General features: G+C 35.0%; 1 protein-coding gene across 1 annotated transcript in view; it reads left to right on the top strand.

Moving 5' to 3' along the window:
- The window catches only part of LOC115217811 (hemicentin-1), a 342,388-nt gene that overhangs the window by 174,788 nt on the left and 145,615 nt on the right, over positions 1-21,985 (top strand). Inside the window, exon 6 of the mRNA XM_036508071.1 lies at positions 173-463. Within this exon, the coding sequence (XP_036363964.1) occupies positions 173-463 (291 nt within the window). The remainder of the gene's footprint in view (positions 1-172; positions 464-21,985) is intronic.

The following is a 21,985-nucleotide window of genomic DNA, read 5'->3' as shown; positions in this document are numbered from 1 at the left end:
TTTTTTGCAATTTGTTTTTTTATTTAATGTGTTTTGTTTAATGTTTGCGCCTCATTTTTTTCGTTGTTTTTTCTTTTTTTGTAATTTTATTTTTTTAAAAACCCTTGCATCATAATATTAGTTGATTGTTAGACCAAGCTTTTTTTTTTTTGTGCCCTGTCTTCCCCTTTAGATGTGGTCGTTGTGAGGATTGCCGACCCCGTAAAACTTCAGTGTAACATTACCGCTAGACACAAGAATCCGCCAGCCACTGCTATCCTTTGGTTCAAGCAAGATAAGCTCTTCAAACCAAACTCTAAGGCGAAAATATTTATCAATCATTACCCTTTGCAACCACAAGGAACGCTTCTCAGTGTCTTTTCTATCATACACGCTAAATATGAAGATTCTGGGGTGTACAGTTGTAAAACTAGCAATTATAATGAGATCCGCCGTTTCAAAGTGGAGGTTATAGGATCTAATGGTGAGTACGTGATGGTTTGGTTGTTGATTTCTTTGGTTTTTTGAACCCAATCTTTCCCTCTTCCTCCTGTTATTGCTGCCGCTGCTACCGTTCTTGCTACTGCTCGTACTGTACTTCACCGATTTCTCTACTTCTTTGGAACTGTGCATTTCCAGATTTAGAGATTTCTGTCTCTACCTTTCTGGATATTTTTTCTGTTAAAATGGGAAAATTTTTTTTAAATAAATATATATATATATATATATGTTTATATATACATAAAAAAAATTAAAAGGAAAAAAAAAAAACTTAACATGCATTGTATTTGCTTGACTACAAGAAAAACTAACTGGCTGCTGTAGCAACTAACCGTTTTCAAGAATGGAATGCTTGGTTTTACAGGGAGTTTCTTAACAGTTTTATCAGGTTTCACTTGAGGAACGTCTCACCTTTCTCTCCTTCCAGCTCAAATATTTACCTTTAAACTACCTTACTAAATCAGAGTGGCCAAAGACATTCATACATTCTATAACGAATGTACACACACACACACACACATTATTGCATGTGTGTGTATGTGAATATGTGTGTGCATACCTATTTATCTATCTTTCTATCTATCTGTGTTTTTGTCACTGTCTGTCTCACATATACACACACTCCCTCTCTCAGGAGTGGCTGTGTGGTAAGTAGCTTGCTTACCAGTCACATGGGCAAGTGTCTTCTACTATAGCCTCAGGCCGACCAAAGCCTTGTGAGTGGATTTGCTAGATGGAAACTGAAAGAAGCCCATCGTATATGTATATGTGTGTATATATATATATATATATATATATATATATGTATATGTGTGTGTGTGTTTGTGTATCTGTGTTTGTCCCCCCCACAATTACTTGACAACAAATGCTGGTATGTTTACGTTCCATAACTTAGCAGTTCGGCAAAAACGACTGATAAAATAAGTACCGGGCTTACAACGAAATATCCTGGACTCGATTTCTTTGACTAAAAGGCAGTGCTCCAGCATGGCCGCAGTCAATTGACTGAAACAAATAAAAGAATAAGAAGAATATATATATATATATATATATATATATATATCATCATCATCATCATTTAACATCTACCTTCCATGCTGGCATGGATTGGACAGTTTGACAGGAGCTGGCCAGGTAGAAGAAAGACTACACCAGACTTATGACTGTTTTGCAGTGTTTTTAGGCTGGATGCCCTTCATAACACCAACCACCCCAAAGAGTGGACTGAGTGCTTCTTATATGGCACAATCATAGGCGAGGTCAGTTTTAGCTTGGTTTTTACAGCTGGGTGCCCTTCCAAACACCAACCACTTTATATATATACATATATAAAACGAAAATGTACTTGCATAGACAGTCACCTGATCTGAGATCGTGTGCTGGAACGAAAACAATTGCAGCGTAAAAGGTGTTAATAAGCCATTTAAGAAACACACAAATACCGTTAGATTCACTTCAACATTTATATTTATTTTGCCAAAATATTTTCGTCGCTTTGAGACCACAACCTGTTCACTGACAAAATTCTGTGGTGCATATCATCATCATCATCATCATCATCGTTTAACATCCGCTTTCCATGCTAGCATGGGTTGGATGATTTTGACTCAGTGCTGGCGAACCAGATGGCTGCACCAGGTTCCAATCTTGATTTGGCAGTGTTTCTACAGCTGGATGCCCTTCCTAACACCAACCACTCCAAGAGTAATATATATATATATGTATATATATAGAGTGGTGTATATATATATATATATATATATATATATTATCATCATCATCATCATTTGCCATGGGTTGGACGGTTTGACTGAAGACTGGTAAGCTAGAGAGCCGCACCAGATTCCAATCTGATTTGGCATGGTTTCTACAGAAGTATACCCTTCCTAATACCAACCACTCCAAGAGTGTAGTGGCTGCTTTTTACATGCAACTGGCATGGGTGCCTGTTAAAAAACACCGGCTTGAGAGATCTTCTCAAGCACAGTATATTGCCAAAGGTCTCGGTCACTTGTCACTGCGTCCATGAGGTCCAAAGTTTGAAGGGTGCTTTTTATGTACCACCAGCATGGGTACCAGTTGATGATGGTGACAGCAAAGGTGGTGATGGTGGTGGTGGTGGTGGGGTGGATGAAGATGACATAAAGATGAAAATAGGACATATCTCTTGAATCAGAAGAGTTAAGTGTATCACAAAAGCAGAGATTTTTCCAATGATGTTCTCTCATTAGCCACTGCTGCCAGAATTACAAGTGTGCACTTTAAACTCTTCAAAAGTCAAACTTCATGTCTGTTGCAGAAGATATACCATCTGATTATGGTAAACACTGCAATGCATCTTCATCATCATCATCGTTGTTTAACGTTCACTTTCCATGCTGGCATGGGTCAGACAATTTGACTGAGGGCTGGCAAGCCAGGATGCTGCACCAAGCTCCAATCTGAACTGGCAAAATTTCTACAGCTGGATGCTCTTCTTAACACCAACCACTCTGAGAATGTAATGGGTGCTTTTACGAGCCACCGGCACGAGGGCCAGTCAGGCAATACTGGCATCGGCCACACTTTGAATGGTGCCTTTTACATGCCACCAGCACGGGAGCCAGTCAGGAGGCACTGGCAATGGTCACGCTGGAATGGTGCTTTTTACATGCCACTAGCACAGGACCAGTCAGGCGGCACTGGCATCGACCAGCATATATTCTCTCATAGACATTATATTTTCTCTAATAGACATATTTAACATGAAGAGAAGACTAGACATACTTAACTACATATTATTCGTGTTGTAGTTATTCCTGATAAATCTTCTGTTGTCATGGTTTTAAATTGCCAAATCAGTAGATATTTTTCACACAAAATCCATATTTCTTCAGAGTCCTTTTAATACCAGGTTGTTATGTGCCTGAGAAAAGCTAATAAAGCCAAGACATGTTTGTGCTTGTCACTATGGTTACAGAAAGTCTCATTCACTCTCCCTACCACACCTGTGTATCTCTATTTAATTTTTATCAGTTTACAACTTTGAGTTATCTCCCATGCGCTCCTGACAAGAATTGTCATTAATGTTAATGACTTTTTCTTCCCATTATCAGTGTAACTTTATAAGGCGGTGAGCTGGCAGAACCATTAGCACACTTGGCAAAATGCTTGGTGCATTTCATGTCTTAACATTTTGTGTTCAAATTCCGCCAAGGTCAACTTTGCCTTTCATCGTTTTGGGTTGATAAGATAAGTACCAGTTGAGCACTGAGGTCAATGTAATAACCTTATCTCCTCCCCTGACCCTGCTGACCTTGTGCCACAATTTCAGACCATTGTTAGTGTAACTTTATAATACAGCAAGCTGGTAGAATTGTTAGCATGCTGGGCAAAATGCTTTGCAACATTTAGTCTGTCTTTAAATTCTGAGTTCAAATTCCGCCAAGGTCAATTTTGCCTTTCATCCTTTGAAGGCCGATAAAATAAGTACCAGTTGTACACTGGGGTCAATGTAATCAACTGATGCCTTCCCTTGAAATTGCTGGCCTTGTGCCAAAATCTGAAACCATTATTAGTATAATTTCAATTGAATAAAAATGATTTAGGGTTTATTGCGTTCAATATGTGAATATATATGTCTTCCATATTGAAGCCACATCTGAGAAATGTTGCAAAGTAAAAGAATTTGACAGCTTTGTCATAATCAACCATTTTGCAGTGACAGTTCATCTCTCTTTCCCTCTCTTTCCCCCTCTCTCTCTCTCCACTTTGGAAAACTTGTCTCGTGTAAAACGCTCTTTCCTTTTGTTACATAAACCTCACACCACTCCCCTCTTTCCTTTCCTTTCCCTATTTTCCATATATTCTTGCTTTACTAATCTCCTCATTCTTTATCACTAATCATTATTCTTTCCAAAGTTAATCTTATCAATTTACATTTACATATACCGCTGGTGATGGTGGTCAATTATTGCTCGAGTAGTTTTGTTTTACTGTCTCATGTCTAATGTATCTAACAGCACTGCATTTCAATTGGTAAGTCATTCAACCATCTTCAGGTGCTCTACTTCTAGAACTATATATGTATCTGTGATTGAGCATGAATTCAAATGCTTTTATTTTCTGCAGGCTTTCAGCACATTTATTTGCTAAGAATCTGTCAAGTAATATGAATAAATGTCAAATTATATGGTGTTTAAATTTATTTACTAAAGTGACAACCACTTTAGGCCAAACTTGGTGAAAGGTTTACTAATTGGATTTTCAGGTGGTGATGAGTGCACTTCTGCTTTTAGTTTTCATGAGGTAAAAATTTAATTAGTAAAATTTACTTCCAGTTCAGTCCAAAAGGGATAACACTGAGAATGGGTTATAAATTACATAAATTGATTTTAATGCATACTGCTCATCAGGGATGTAGTGGATAAGTATGTTAAAAGCCCGCAGAATATATATATATGTATACACACTACTTATCTATGACATTGAGGTACCTATATGGAACTATACATGGAAAATGGATTTATAGGTTCAATTCCAACCTGAGCACACATACTTATATCAAAGGCAAGTTTTAAAATGAGGTCAAAAGCATGAAATCTTTTTTTTCTTTTCATTATTATAAATCACTTTTTGATGATCCTAAATTTGTACTGATTGACATCTAAGGTAGAGAATGAAAGGAAAGTTCTTTGGATCTCTGTGTGTGTGTGTGCTTTTTTCTTCTTTTTTTCTTTTTGTTTTTGGCTTTTTTTTGTTCTCTTCACTTGCCCCAGCATGGCCACAGTCTAATGACTGAAGCAAGTAAAAGATAAGAATAAACATGTGGCTTCTTTTATTCTGCTTTGTTTTTGATCCTCTAACTATCATTTTAATCCCAGCCTATATACAATGGGTCTTCATATATCTCCCCCATTTCATATGAGACAAATACATCATGAATATTACTTCTCTGCTTTGGTTACTGTGTTATGTCTTTAATGTCTAACTCCCACTTTTGTTCATGTTTGATTTCATTTTACTTAAAGTACATCATAACATCTAGCATTTAGGGGACACTGGCAATGGTAGTTAAAGGGTTCCTACAGGTCAGTCTGTCATTCACTGCAGTTAAAAGGGCAACACTACCAACAGAATATGTGTATAATTGAAAGACAACAAATAACAAGGAAGGTATTTCTGTTACAATGCACCAGTTTATTGGTTTTCTTGCTATTGTTTGCATCTTTTGCTGATATGCATCATTGAGAGACAGACACCTCTTTCTATACAAACATATGTGTCCTGAGGAATTACTGAAGGACAACCACAGGACACTGATCCTTTCAGTGGAGATGACAAAGGACAGAGATATCTGTTGCCTGGCTGTATTCAAGAAGACCTGCCCTCCACAGCAGAAGTGTTAAGGCCACTCACTCCGATGAAGAAGATTGGCTTGCAAGGGTCCTGTGCTAGTGCCATGTAAAAAGCACTTGTGTATGCCGAATCACTTATGCCAGTGCCACATTAAAAGGACCCAACGCACCCTGTAAAGTGGTTGACATTATGAAGGGCATCTGGCTATAGAGATCAAGCCAAATCAGACAGGAACTTGGTGCAGCTCTCCAGCTTGCCATCTCTGGTCAAATTATCTAACCCATGCCAGCTTGGAAAATGGACGTTAAAGGATGATGATGATAATAATGTGGTGTATGCAAGCAAACATACATACACACATACTTATGCAATGGTCTTCTGCATTACTTTACAGGTTAGATTTGCTATTTGACTTTTATCCTATACAGTGTGTGTGTGTGTGTGTGAGCGAGCATGTGTATACTTGGATGTGATTTTGATTTGTTTCTTCTTGCTAACAGGCGATTCTATTTTCACACATTCTGTGACTAACACCAAAATCCCTTCTGCTCACTCGTTTTAATTGAAATCAGTTGTCAGACTGATTTATAAATTCTTGCGTTGGAAGAATTCTCATTATCTATTTGTTTATTTGCTTTATTTATTTAAATTTATGTTTGATAAAAAAAAAATGAAAATTTATATTCAATATTGTTGTACATTTTTCACAAAACAGCTGTGATCTTCGTCTCTCCAGATAGAGATGAATGGTTATTTAATCAGGTAAGAATATAAGTCAAACGAATAATTTGTGCTGTTAGTGTCTTCCAAGGCATTAGATATTTAGATTTACTTTACATTGTACACACACATACACACATCTCTGTGTATGTGTGAGAGCACTTGTGCAATATATATATATATACATATATATATATACTCCTGTCACAACCTGGGACCTTGAAGACTGCTTTAATGCAAGAAAGTATACTAGTCCCTTAATATTTGATATTCAATATTTCATCTATTCAATAAGACAATCAATACTTCATTTCATTTTACTATATATATATACTATTTATACTATATATTCTATATTCTACATTAATATTATAAAGAATAAAACACAAAAAGCAGACAGAGTTGGAATTCCTTTGAATAATATATATCCCTCTACATACAATCATACAAACCCCTATATATATATATATATATATTTTTTTTTTCTATAATTATAAACATAATTATAATTAGGGTTCAGCTAATTGCTTCAACACACACCAAATTTAGAAATAGGAGTTTAAAATTCCTTTTTATACTACTGTAAGAATCTCCATGACAGTAACACACTTTTTTACGAAGGCAAAGAGTAAAACCCTAGCACTTTCAAATTTTATAATTGGAAATGCTTCACTGAAGAGAGAAGTAAGTAATTAAACACTTTAATCTCAAAACGCATCTGTGGCTAATTGGAGTCATGTTGATGTTTTCATTATTTTTCTCTTTGCCTACCTAAAAAAGTGTTACTATCTGGGAGAGTCTTACAGTAGTAGAAAAGGAATTTTTAACTCCTATTTCTAAATTCAGTATGAAGCAATTAGCTGACCCCTAATTATAATTATAGAATATTTGTATAATTTTACCTATAAAGGTTATTTTAACATACTGATCTACTTGGTAAAATTATTAATTAATTGATTGATTAATTAATTAATTTAATTAATTAATTTTACCCTTTTATTATTAGTTTGAAATTATATATATATATTGACAAACCATGTGTGACAGCAAAAGAGATAACCCAGACTTCTTTGTCTGCTCTCTCCCTTACATAGGATTATTGCAGACTTTTTTCAATCTCCATCTAAGTTGCTTTTGGGTGGGACCTTTCGCTACTTTTGGGATGTTGGAAGAGACAATTTGCAACCTTCATCCATCGTCTCATGAAGATCTTCCTAAGCATTTCACCCGGCGTTACGTTCTGAGTTCAAATTCCGCCGAGGTCGACTTTGCCTTTCATCCTTTCGGGGTCGATAAATAAAGTACCAGTTTCACACTGGGGTCGATGTAATCGACTTAATCCCTTTGTCTGCTCTTGTTTGTCCCCTCTGTGTTTAGCCCCTTGTGGGCAATAAAGAAACATATATATATATATATATATATATATATATATACCATGGACAATCAATAGGATATAACATCCTACTTCACACAGCCTCTGGCTTCTACCTAGAAGTTTTAATGAATGCAGTAGTTGCCAAACCATATTAATATGTGCAGCTGTACCTAAGCCAATTTTTTCTAAGCCAACTCCGATCCAAATGTCTAATCTGTACTCTTATCTCTAACCATGAATATCTTATTATATCTTATTGAACTTTTGCAAAGCTTTCGTTGGTTCTTTTTTTTTCTTAAATTAGTTTTCTTGACAAAATACAGTGTTACATAAATTATAATCAGAACAACAGTCTCTGATGATTTTTCTTGAAATCTCTTGATGTCAGACTTCTTTAAACTGGAGTTACTTTCAAAGAATTTCATTTTGAATAGCTGGATGTAATTTTACGTGAAAGCTTTATTCTTATAAAGAAAAGTATTCTTTGGTTTGCAATGCATTTCTTTTTTTTCAATTATATTATATTTGGATCTATGTCAGGACATAATGGCAGCAAACTTTACTTACTACATCATTCTAGTTTGGAAATTGCTGGCACTCTTTTAACACTGTGGAAAACATTCACCATTAATATTCTCCCGAAAATATACAGTCAGAAATCTACTTTATAATTGAAATGAATTTATGGAAAGTGATGATATTGGTTTATTATATTAGCACCATTCCACAAGTTTGTGGGTGGTCCCTGTCAGTTGAAAGGATTCATTTGAGAGGTTTAATCTTTATATTTTATCAATTGTAGAAGGATAAAATATAGTGCTGAATGCAAGATTTGAACTCAGAATGTGAAGGTACTTAATTAAAAACTACAAAATATTCAGTTGAGTTCTGTATTGCTCTTTTTACTCTCTTACTTATTCTTTGTAAGCCTAGTACTTATACTATAGGTCTCTTTTGCTGAACCGCTAAGTTACGGGGACGTAAACATACCACCATCAGTTGTCAAGCAATGGTGGGGGGACAAACACAGACACACAAACACTTACATACATGCATATATATTTATATACGTATATACGACGGGCTTCCTTCAGTTTCCATCTACCAAATCCACTCACAAGGCTTTGATCGACCTAAGGCTATAGTAGAAGACACTTGCCCAAGGTGCTACACTGTGGGAATGAACCCGGAACCATGTGTTTCCTAAGCAAGCTACTTACCACACAGCCACTCCTTGCTGTTTAACTTTCCTCAATATAATGATTAACTAGGGTTAAAACAATATTTAAACTCAATGATTTGTACCTTTAACAATGTAAGTGTTGCTTTTTAGTTAGAATGAAGACGTCTCTATGTTTTTCTTATGAGATGCACTAAGATATATCTTTGCTAAATTTGTTTTTCTAAATATTTATTTCAAGTAGAGGAATCAAGAAGACCCAGTCTGTGAGATTATGAAGTTCATATATGTAAATAACAAGTTATTATCTGATCAAGCTATTTATTTCTTGGGTACTTTTGTTTAATCTCAGGTATTTAATATTGATTCTCCCCATGAGACAGAAATCTTCTTATCAGAGCCAAGCATTAAGATTGCATGGCTTTCATGCCTTTCTCAATGATATTATTGTTGTATATGAATTAAAAACATTACAGTTATCAGGGAGTGATAGTAAACCCTGCTACAGATATAATCACTAATCTACAACCCTCTAGTTTTAATATTAATTAGATAACAGGATAATGTTATTAGAATGTTAGTAGATTAAAAGTCTGGCTTTTCTCATTACCATAATGGTTGGTAATTCATATGGTAGGCAAGACTACTTTAATTAATCAAAGGTAAAGAAGCATTGATGTACAATGTTTAACAAAACCAGATTGAACTAAGGGTTACAACACTATATGTATATTGTTTTGCAATACAGTACATCCATAGGAAATATTATATCTGGTCTAATACCACAGTAAATTTGCCCTTCAGTTATGTATTTACATTGTGTATGATACATAAATAGTTGTTTTATTCTAATTCTGATTCTATCACATATAATAGACTTTTATTCAGCCAGCCGCTGTATGCAATACCAGTGAATGTTTGTTCACTGTTTTCCTATGTACTGGAGATGATAGATCTCATTCAAGCATGTCACTAGTTGTGAGTACACACAATTGACAAGACCTAACAAGGCTGAAGTATATCTTGCATTCTTGCTGACCCCTGTTGAGATGATTTCCATCTCCCTCCAATATATTTGTACTTCTAAAAACAACATAGCCATAAGAGATGTTATCCTGGGATGATTATCACAATAAATTTGCTTTTCAACAATGCTGTCACATTAGATGTGATACATAGATGGCAGTATGTGTGCGTATGTGTTTTTAATTAACTAATGCAAATGAGTCCCAATTAATTAGAACTAGAATTCTGTAAAACAGTGAGTTGAAGGATATCCTAGTCTTTGGTCTGAAGGTTAGTCATGCGGCGAGCTGGCAGAAACGTTAGCACGCTGGACGAAATGCGTAGCCATATTTCGTCTGCCGCTACATTCTGAGTTCAAATTCCGCCGAGATCGACTTTGCCTTTCATCCTTTCGGAGTCGATAAATTAAGGACCAGTTACACACTGGGGTCGATATAATCGACTTGATCCCTTTGTCTATCCTTGTTTGTCCCCTCTGTGTTTAGCCCCTTGTGGGTAGTAAAGAAATAGGTATTTCGTCTATCTTTACGTTCTGAGTTCAAATTCCGCCGAGGTCGACTTTGCTTTTCATCCTTTTGGGGTCGATATAATCAACTTGATCCATCTGTGTGTCCTTGTTTGTCCCCTCTGTGTGTAGCCCCTTGTGGGTAGTAAAGAAATAGGTTAGTCGTGCACCTGTTTCCTAAGTCAATGTTAAAGCTTTCTTGTGCATGGAAAATAAATATTGAAGCTGCAATATATGAATGTCATACTTGATGTTTTTCTAAATTGAATTCAGTCCATCATTTTTCTCTGCTCAAATATCGCTGACATCTCCTGTTTTATTGTCCTTGTTCAGGGAAAAATAAAAACATTGGGTGAGCTGCGTAACTTACAAAAAGTTGATTTGTTTCTACAAATCAACTTTTTGTTGATTTATCCATCAACACTGAAAAGTTTTTTAAGAGAGATGGGGGAAGAAAGAAAGTAAAAATCCATGTTTAAGTCATCATTCACTGACATCTTTAGCTGCCAACTTGAAGAAACCATTTTCTTCTGATATATCAACCTCAAAGTATCTGGATGTTGACTGACATTTTGATTTGGTCTCTTCTACTTAGAAGTAAAAGGATTCTTCAATTTAGAAGAAAGGATCGATATTGTCCCTATTCTTCTTACCTTTCAATTCAATAGAAGTTTGAATAAATCAAAGAACTCAAAGCCTGGATCTGGGTAATTATGACAAATATTTAACCACAAATTTAATTCTATATTTCATTCATAAAATGCAATGTCTAACAGAATCTTTAAACTCCAATATTTTCAGTATTTTTTTTAATATATATACTGGGAAGCCAATATTTTGTGTAATATAGAACAGCATAATGGTTAAAGTGATGGGATACTGACGACTAAGTTCCACATTCAATCCTTATTACAGCCATCTCTTGTGTCTTTGAGCAAGTGATAGAACCTTCCTTGTTTCAGTCTGTCTCAGTGATAAATTAGTTTCTACTTTTAGCTGTCAATAGAACAGACCTCCTCTTGTAAAAAAAAAATATTTCATCAAAGAAACTCCTTCTTGGTCATCTCACCATGGAAAATTGGATCTGAATGACAAATGAGTTTTTAGTTTGGTTACCAGTTGGACAATCTTCCTGTTGTGAAAGATTTCTTCAAAGAAATTCCATTTTGGTTATCTTAGCATGAAAAATTGGATGTAAGAAAAAAACAAAAAAAAAGACAATAAAACCATAAAAACAGCTGAAGAAATACTTCATTCAGTTCATATATTGATACTGAAAATAATAACATTCTTTTTGACTTTAAGAATCACAGAATAACGGTTTTATTATTTACTCTTCCCCTTGAGTAAACTTTGGAGATCGGATTAGTTAATACGTCAAATATCAGAGCTTTTGTGTTTTTTTACCAAAAACTCAGAGAAGCAGGTATTAATGTATTTTTGAAGGATTAATTATTGTTGCTTTTTCTTCTTTGCCACAAGTTCCAGAGTTTAATACAAATGTAAATCTGCAACTAAAATAAATAAATAAAATGTCCACACTACGCTGCTTATTGTAATCTACCAACAGCCATAACTGTAAAAAACCTCTGCAGTCTTTTCTAATTATTAAATTCCTTTGAAATCCTTACAAAGTTATGGTGTTGCCTCATAAATGTTCTCAGTGGTTCCTCACTTTAGTATCATTCCTTGTGAAAATTCAGAAGAATTGCAAGACACTCTACATATACAGTTTCTCAATGACAGAATTTCTAGGGTAGTCACTCAACCTGCTAAAAATTACAGACAAGCCTCACTCAAATATCATACTATCGTTTCAAAAAGGGAAGAATCATTGGATATTTTATTGTAGTTTTTATTACCTATATTTATTTATATATATATATATATATATATATATATATAAAGAAAATGATAAAGAAACAAGATGGTCATATCTGGAATTTCTTTGATTATGAATTTATTCACTCAGTATTTGTCTGGTACTGAAGGGTAAAAATAATATTATCTCCCATGACACTCTTTTAGATGTGAAGAAGTCCTTGAAAGTCTATCAGCAAAATGAAATGATGTAAATTAATAGATTAAATGGTACCCATGCCATTGGCATGCAAAAGCACCCATTACACTCTCAGAGTGGTTGGCGTTAGAAAGGGCATCCAGCCATAGAAACTGTGCCAAATCAGACTGGAGTCTGGTACAGCCCTTCAATTTACCAGCATGGTCAAACCATCCAACCTATGCCAGCATGGGCAATGGATATTAAATGATGATAATGATGATGATGATGATGATGGTGGTGATGAGGTAAACAGGTGAAATAGGTTTGACATTAAAAGAAAAATAACTCCTTGTCTGATCAAGGTTTTCAAAAATATTTCTAAATACAATAATTTGTAGGTTCTTCTAAGACATTTGAAAGGAATATTCAAACAGTTTTACTTTTTATAATCTTAGAACTGCTTATAAATGAAAATGGGAATTAGAGAACGAATTGAGCATCAGACATTTTTGCTAATCTAAAAGTCAGGATATAGAGAAGTATTAAACCCGACACCTCAATAATTGGGTAGAAATCCACTATAGAGGCCCAAATTGAAAACAGTTCTACCATGGTGTTGCCAATATTCCATTCAGAACATTAACTCTTAAGTCTGAAATACGTTAAAATAAGCAACAGACATATTAAAGAGAAAGTTAATGAAGCGACAACATATTAAGATAAATAAATAGAGACGTTGACCTTTAAAAAATAATAAAGTGTAAACATATCGATAATTCATAACATAGAAATGCTGTGAAATTGGATGTCGTTGAAATTCGTTTAGAAGATTCCCTGAAAAACGGAAAACTTCAACATTGTCTCTATTTAAATGATTCCTTAAAAATGCCAAGAATTTTTTTCCATTGATCCAATTAACTATTTTCTATTCCTTTCAAGTCCTGAAATTCAGTTTATGTTCTCCTCCCCTCCAGAACTTTCTCATTTGAATAATGTTAAAGAGAGGAATTCAACAGAGTTGGTTTTATTATCAGATAAAGATTCATTTAATTGGATGAAGAAGTCTTAACGCTCAATTTTCTTATATCTAACTTGGCTTCACCAGTAAGAGGCAATATGTTGAACTGATGGGGGGTGGGAATCTATTAGAACAAGTCTCTAGACCAACACTGCTCAGTTTGCTGGTATTATTTTTATTAGACATCTTGTTATTCAAAATCTGTTTGATTTCTCCATAATTTCACCATAAAACAATTGTGGTATAATAACCCAGTGGGAGAATATATGAGTGTAGCAATTGAAAAATTATGGTTTGGTCTCATTGTGTCTGCATTTTTATTTTAGTCAATATCTAGCATAAATCATCTCGTAGTGTAGATGTTATAGTCAGTTTGTATACAGGAAAGCTTAAATATAATTGATTGTTAATTTAAACAATTCCACATATGAAACCACTCCTAGCTTTGTTCTATGTCAGTTTTTAGGTTATCGGCCATACAGAGAGCATCAGGTCTAACAACAGAAGAATCACATTTTGTTTGAACAATATGTTCTTTCTGGGAATTATTAGCCTAAAATTTATTGGATTAGAAATACGTTACACAGAATTAATTGCTTAGAATAATATTTATTTTGCAGTTTCAAATAGAGAAGCAAAGAAAATATTTTGCCCAATCACTGATGGGTGACAGTCTTACACTCCCAATATTGTCTCGTCACCAACGTTTGGCATAATGAATTAATGATTAAAATAACAAACGGTGTAGTGGTTATGTAACTATTATGCAACTACATCCATTTACATACATAAACAAAAACACACAAACCCACCATATACGTCTACAGAAATCATGTCTGTATACACAAAGTAATACTGTTTTAGTTTTCTTTCCCCGAGTTTTCCTTTAATTCAAAATATAATCAAATGAAATTACAATTATGTTATAGAACAAGAAAAAGAACATGAGAGATAAATAAAATGACGTTTTCTTTCTCTCTTGTCTGTTGGTTATGTTCTGCATTCTCTTATATTTGGATCATATGATACAGTTTGTTATATGCTAAATGAATTTTGCTTTTCTTTTCTCTCTCGCTCCCTTTTATACTTGAGAAACTTATATACTTACTGCTGTTAAAATAATGTTACAAAATTATTCAGAAAGTGAAAAGGTTGTAAGAAATGAAAAGAGAAAGTTGGAGAGAGAGAGATGGGAGAAGAACAACAGAATTCACATTGTTTTGAAAAGAAAGGATAGATGTTGCTCTCATAAATTGTAGAATTTAAATCAAAAAAAATTTAGTAAAAATATATAAAACCGAGTTTGTAGTTGCTTTTGTAATAACAATTTTCTATGAAGATTAGTTGAGCTGTTTTACCAAATAGCTTTTCCGCAACAAGATGCTTATTTCTTAAATACTTCCTTGAGTACTTATTAATTACCTTTGGAAGGTGCAACATTTTAATTATCATTTTACATGCTCTGGCAAACATTTTAATCTAGAAAAGAAAAAAACCAGTTTCTTACGCTTGTTAATTATCATCTCTTCTGCAACTGTGATCAGTTGAACATTCGTTATGTTGTTAATAGAAATAACGAGATGGTTTGGTTTATCTCATTATCTTGTTTTGTTTTGTTGTTTTGGCAGGAGGGGGGATGTCACAAGAGTCAGATCTGTAGAGTGAAGTAAAAACTCAATACATCATCCTTGAGAAGTGTATAGCATGTTGTAGCAGTGGTAATGGTACCAGGGGAGAATCATGCGAGATCTGATAATAGGAATAATAATAATAATAATAATCCTTTCCGCTAAACGTACAAGGTGTGAAATTTTGGGGAAGGGGATCGTTGATTACATCGCCCCCAGTGCATAACTTGTGCTTATTTTCTTAACCCCATAAGAATGAAAGGCAAAGTTGACCCTGGCAGCATTTGAACTCAGAGCGTAGAGGTAGGCAAAATGCTTTTAAGCATTTTGACTGGTGTGCTAACAATTCTGCAACCTCACTGAATATGGTCGATGCCAGACCCCTCACTCCGATTGGCTTCTGTGCTGGTGGTACGTAAAAAGCACCATCCAAACGTGGCTGATGCCTGCACTGCCTTGACTGGCTCCCCAGTGGAACATAAAAGGCACTATCCAATTGTGGTCGATGCCAGCCTCCTCTGGCCCTTTTGGAGTGGTTGGTGTTAGTAAGAGTAATAATAATTATTTCTACAATAGGCACAAGGTCTGAAATTTTGTGAGGAAGAATCTAGTCGATTACATCAACCCCAGTGTATCGCTGGTACTTATTTCATCAGCCCCAAAAGGATTAAGGCAAAGTCAACTTTGAACCCAGAATGTAAAGACAGACAAAATGCCACTTAGCATTTTGCCCATTGTATCCACAATTCTTTCATCTTGCCACTTTAATAATAATAATAATAATAATAATAATAATAAAACAGACAAATGGAACCCAGTGCAATTCTCTGGCTTGCCAGGCTCTTGTCAATCTGCCCAACTCATGCCAGCATGGAAAACAGCCATTAAATGATAATGGTTATGGTTTACCAAATCTAAAAAATAATTCCTGAAAGACTCAGTCAATGAAGGAAAATATTATATAGTATTCATCGGAGGAGGAGCCATTATTCAATTTTATATCTTTCATTCATTTTCAACAATAAAATAAATCACTATTAATAATGGAAACTTTTAACTATTTCGCTATTTATAGTTGCCTTCAGCATTTTAATAAACTGTTTTTGCTATTTCTGAATGATGAGCATTTCAAAAAAATCCTTTGTGAGATCTTTCATTTGAAGAATAAATTTTGACAGGGTTTCATTTGTTTAAGTACAAAATTGGAATACTTTTCCCATGAGGAAACAGAATTAAGTTGATGTTTTGATTATAAAATGGAAACATTTGTTGCGTAACTGAAAGATATAAGAGCCACTTGTATATTCTCTTCTCTCCTAGAATGTTAATATTCAGTGTATGTTTTATATAATAGAAGGACAATGTTGATATTCTTTTCTATTGACCCCAGTATGCAACTAGTACTTAATTTATCGACCCTGAAAAGATGAAAGGCAAAGTCAACCTTGGTGCCACCAGATTGGCTCCCATGCAGGTAGCATGTAAAAAACACCTTTTGAGTGTGGTCGTTGCCAGAACCACCTGACTGGTCCTCATACAAGTGGCACATAAAAGCACCCACTACACTCTCGGAGTGGTTGGTGTTAGGAAGGGCATCCAGCTGTAGAAACTCTGCCAGATCAGATTGGACCCTAGTGCAGCCTTCTGGCTCACCAGTCCTCAGTCAAACCGTCCAACCCATGCCAGCATGGAAAGGAGACGTGAAATGATGATGATGATGATAATTGCAAGAAACAGGTAAATTTCTTTCTCTGACATTTTACAGAGTTCAACCTACACAAGTCAATGTGGAGAAAAACATTAATAAATAAAATTCTATAAAGCTAGTTTTTAAACCTTGAATATGGTTTATTATGGGAGAATAAAATAGTAATGAAAGGGACATAGATAAAAAAATGGTTGAGAACCCCTGCTTTTCTATGTCATGTGGGATACCCCTGTCTCCAACTGCCATCCATACAGCATGTATTTTCTACTACCGCTTATTTACTCTCAATACCAATATGTCTGTACTAATACAGTTATATTTCTTAAATAAGTCACTAGACACTATTTTGCTGACCTATCACAATTTCATGTTATCTCAAGCAAAACGAAATTGTTGTGACAAGAAGTATTTGCATTTTAAAGAAAAACATCTGACAATCTTCAAAATATCTTCCATAGTTGTTTACTTGTCCTTGGCACAATCTTATTTCTGTGAACATTCCATATATCGATGTCTGTATGTCAACATAGATTTTATGTTGGTGTAATGCTTATGTCGATGAAGTAGCATTCTGTAATCTAATGACGGTTATATACTATTTACCTCTGTTTCTCTTTGTATTCTAGTTTGTTAATCTTATGGTAGATAATCAAATTATTTGCTATTTTTAACAAGGCAGTAAAAAAATTTTGATTACATTATAAACAAAAACTAAACAAAAAAACTGGTCTTATTGATAAGTAATCAGTTTTGCTCACATTTCTTTTATTATTATTGTGTTTTTAAACAAAACATATCCAAAAGGGATATTATGTCCAAACAAATACTGCTATAAATTTGCCTTTTCACCATCTGTTTACATCAAGTATGCTACACGGATAACTATTTTAATCTAATATTATTTCTATTGCATATCACAGATTATTATTATTATTATTAAGGTCACTACTTGGAATTGAACTTGGAATTTTGGGGTTAGTAGCCCATGCTCTTAACCGCTATGCCATATGCCCATGACCTGAATAATAATAATAATAATAATAATAATAATATAATAATAATAAAAACAACATCGAAAAATAGCTTAGGAATAAGAACCTAGGTTTTAAATTTCCCCAAGACACCTGATGAAAGCTGGAGGGTATATCAGCCGAAACATTGTGTTAACAACAAACAAGATGAGGACAAATATCCGTCAAATGTAAATAATGTCACTACTAGTATTACAGTTGGAGGAATTTGAAGAAATGTCAGTGTTGGTAAAGATGTTGTTGTTCTGGTTCCTTACATTCTGATATAAAATCCCAAGATCAAGTTTGCCATTTATTTTCCTGGGGTTGATAAAATGAAGTTCCTGGGGTTTACTTATGGTTTTATGCCTAAATTAGGAACCATTGTTGTCTTTATTTCTAGTAGCGAGGTCACTGTACCAATAAGACTGTACTAGTGTTATTGAAAATAGCAGTCTCAACCTACAAATTGACCTCCATTTTGTTCTGAGACTATTTTTACACAGCTATTATAGTTTCGGTTCCACTTTTACCATTTACTTAGTTGATATCGAGATTGTTGTGTGAGAGCAGCCATTACATTTATGTCTGTGAAATCAATAGAAAATATAAAACAATCCGAAAAAGACGGAAGACAAATTGCAAAGAATATCAGTATTTCTTTCTGCCATCTTCCTCTCCCCCCTCTTAATACTACTACTGCTGCTGCTGCTACTACTACTACTATTACTACAATGCTATCATATACTAACTTTGGGATCAATAAGTGAAATTGGATAATGACAGCGGGAATTTCTCACAAACATGGAAGACGGACGTTAAACGACGATGATGATGGTGATGATGATGATGGTGGTGATGATGATGGTGGTGATGATGATGATGGTGGTGATGATGATGATGATGATGGTGATGATGGTGGTGATGATGATGGTGGTGATGATGATGGTGGTGATGATGATGATGATGATGATGGTGATGATGGTGGTGATGATGATGGTGGTGATGAAGATGGTGGTGATGATGATGATGGTGGTGATGGTGATGGTGATGGTGATGATGATGATGATGGTAATGATGGTGGTGATGATGATGATGGTGGTGCTGGTGATGATGATGATGGTGATGGTGATGATGATAATGATTTGTGTCTCATGCTGCAGCAAGACTAATAGTGAATTACTCCAAATCAAGTTGCATGTGGCAAGTAAAAGTCAGCAAAAGCTAAATGCTAGGTGTTGCTTGCCATTCCTTTTGCAATAATTAGCAGAAAAGAATGAATAATTTATGTAACCGGCAATTTGATATCTCTGTTTGAAGTTGAACAGGAAAGAATATTGGTTAACATATTTATGTCCAGCACTTATTTTAGAAATTTTGTTGTTGTTGTTGTTGTTGTTGTTTTCTGAGAGCTGTGCCTGTCTGGAAGCAGACTGTTTATCTGAAAAATGGAATCAATATAATAATTGGTGATTGGTCATTAAGGTAAACATGGTTATACTGACTGTAAGACAAAGAAAAAAAACCAAAGTTTGTGTGTTTTTATGGAATCTGGTGTTGCATTCTTTTATGGCTTAAATAATCTTTTGATAAACTTTGTACCTGCATGCTGAGCTTGACGTATGAAAGCAGGAAAAGGAACAACTGTAAAAGAATTGTATTAATTCTCTAAGTTTTCAATTTGAATTCTGCAACACAAAATTTATTAGAAAATTACTATTTTTAAATCTCACAACATGAGATATTCAGCAACAGTACTTTGTAGTAAAGATTGTTTGCCAACATAACATGGCAGTCCTGGTTTAGGACTAATGTTGCTGTAATTTAGCCCCAGGAGCCATCGTCTCTAGCTGGCTATATGACATGATCTGTGTCCTTATATTTTCAATCAAGGGAATCTAGCATTCGTGCCAGTGGCACGTAAAAAGCACCGTTCGAGCGTGATCATTACCAGCATCACCTTACTGGCCCTTGTGCCGGTGTGCAGGTTACACATAAAAAAAAACACGATTTTTCCATGACCGTTGCCAGTACTGCCTGACTGGCCCCTGTGCTGGTGGCATGTAAAAGCACCCATTACACTCTCAGAGTGGTTGGCATTAGGAAGGGCATCCAGCTGTAGAAACTCTGCCAAATCAAGATTGGACCTGATGCAGCCATCTGGTTCACCAGCCCTCAGTCAAATCCTCCAAACCCATGCTAGCATGGAAAGCAGACATTAAACGATGATGATGATGATATTCGTCTGTATTTTAACTTCAGCTTATGAAACTGCTTAAATTAACTGATCATTGTTATATTAATCCATTAAGTGTTTGCTGAATTAATGTCATAAGTTACTTGGATTTTTGTACTCAGAAACATTCTATAAGTGACAGTTACCATTAATGTATTTAGGGCAGAATAAATGGAAGCTGTGAATTTTTGTATTTATTTCCTGGTCATTAACTAACATGTGTGAAGAGAATCAACTGCTAACTGACGCTGGTTTATTTATGAAAGTTCTTTATGAATTACTGCTATAGGTGCAGGAGTGGCTGTGTGGTAAGTAGCTTGCTTCCCAGCCACATGGTTCTGGGTTCAGTCCCACTGCATGGCTCCTTGGGCAAGTGTCTTCTGCTATAGCCTCAGGGCTGACCAAAGCCTTGTGAGTAGATTTGGTAGACAGAAACTGAAAGAAGCCCATCATATATTTGTGTGTGCATGTGTCCCACTATTGCTTGACAACCGATGCTGGTGTGATTACATCCCCATAACTTAGCAGTTCAGCAAAAAAGACCGATAGAATGAGTACTAGGCTTACAAAGAATAAGTCCTGGTGTCGATTTGCTCGACTAAAGGTGGTGCTCCAGCATGGCCGCAGTCAAATGACTGAAACAAGTAAAAGAGAGTAAAGAGTATACAATACAATGGTTGCGGTCTTTATTTTGGGTACCATTGCAAGACAGGCATAGAAATTGCTTACATGACCATTCCCGTGGTAATAAGAAGAAGGTGACAGAAATAGTTTGGTTACATCCTACTCGGCAGCCACCCAGTAATTATGCATCTGCCAACACTTTTCCAAATTCCAGACCACATGTGTTGTTAAGTGATTGATCAAATTGTCAATTACTTAACACATTTGGTTTGGTGCAATTAATTATTGTTTGCCAAAGTAAACATTTCAAATTTATTTGTCTGTGAAGTTGTTCTGTTTCTGTCTGTGTATGTTACGCTGTCGCTATTGAACCAAATGGAAGACGTACAGTTTAGATTATTCATAAAATTGGTAAACTATGGGAAGAAATCAAAGGCGTCATCTATTGTAGATACAACGTTTAGTTTATTTATATAATTCATAAAACATATATTTGGTAAATAAATATGTTAAATTGAAAATGGTGTATATATATATATTCTATCATTTAGTTTGTTATTGGATTATTGTCATGTTGGGGCTACAATCCAGTAACCAATATTCTTCGAGCCTTGCTAAACATTAGCCCCCAGGACTTATTTTTAAGTCTGTTGCTTGCTTAATCAATGTTTATTTGGTGAACTGCTCCTGTTACAGTACATAAATATCACCAGCTAGAAGTAACACAAAAGATATATATATATATATGATTTCAATATGTGATTGTGTGTGTATCATTGCCGATTTTCTTTCTCTGTCTTCCCTTCCTTGGATCTTTCCTTTTTCTATGTTTCTCACGAAGAGCTCTGCTCGAAACATTAAATTCTCCTTTCTTTCTTTCCTTTCCTGAGCGTCCAATAACACTATACTTGTTCCACATCCTTGCGTTGTTGTGTTTTCTCTTTGTTCATGTTTGGATTATGTATATGTGTGCGTGTGTATTATTTAAAGGACACAATACATGTCTTTAAGTGCTATTAATAGTTTCATACATACATATACCCTGGCCTATTCCCCATTTTTTTTTAGGAGGTGGGTAGCCACAGCAAGACACACACCAGACATTCCATTCATTTCCCAGCTCAAAGAGGTGAACC

Source organism: Octopus sinensis, linkage group LG12 (genome assembly GCF_006345805.1).
Source record: "Octopus sinensis linkage group LG12, ASM634580v1, whole genome shotgun sequence".
Lineage (NCBI taxonomy): Eukaryota > Metazoa > Mollusca > Cephalopoda > Octopoda > Octopodidae > Octopus > Octopus sinensis.
Note: the sequence above shows the minus strand (reverse complement) of the source record. Positions and strands in the feature narration are given on the sequence as shown.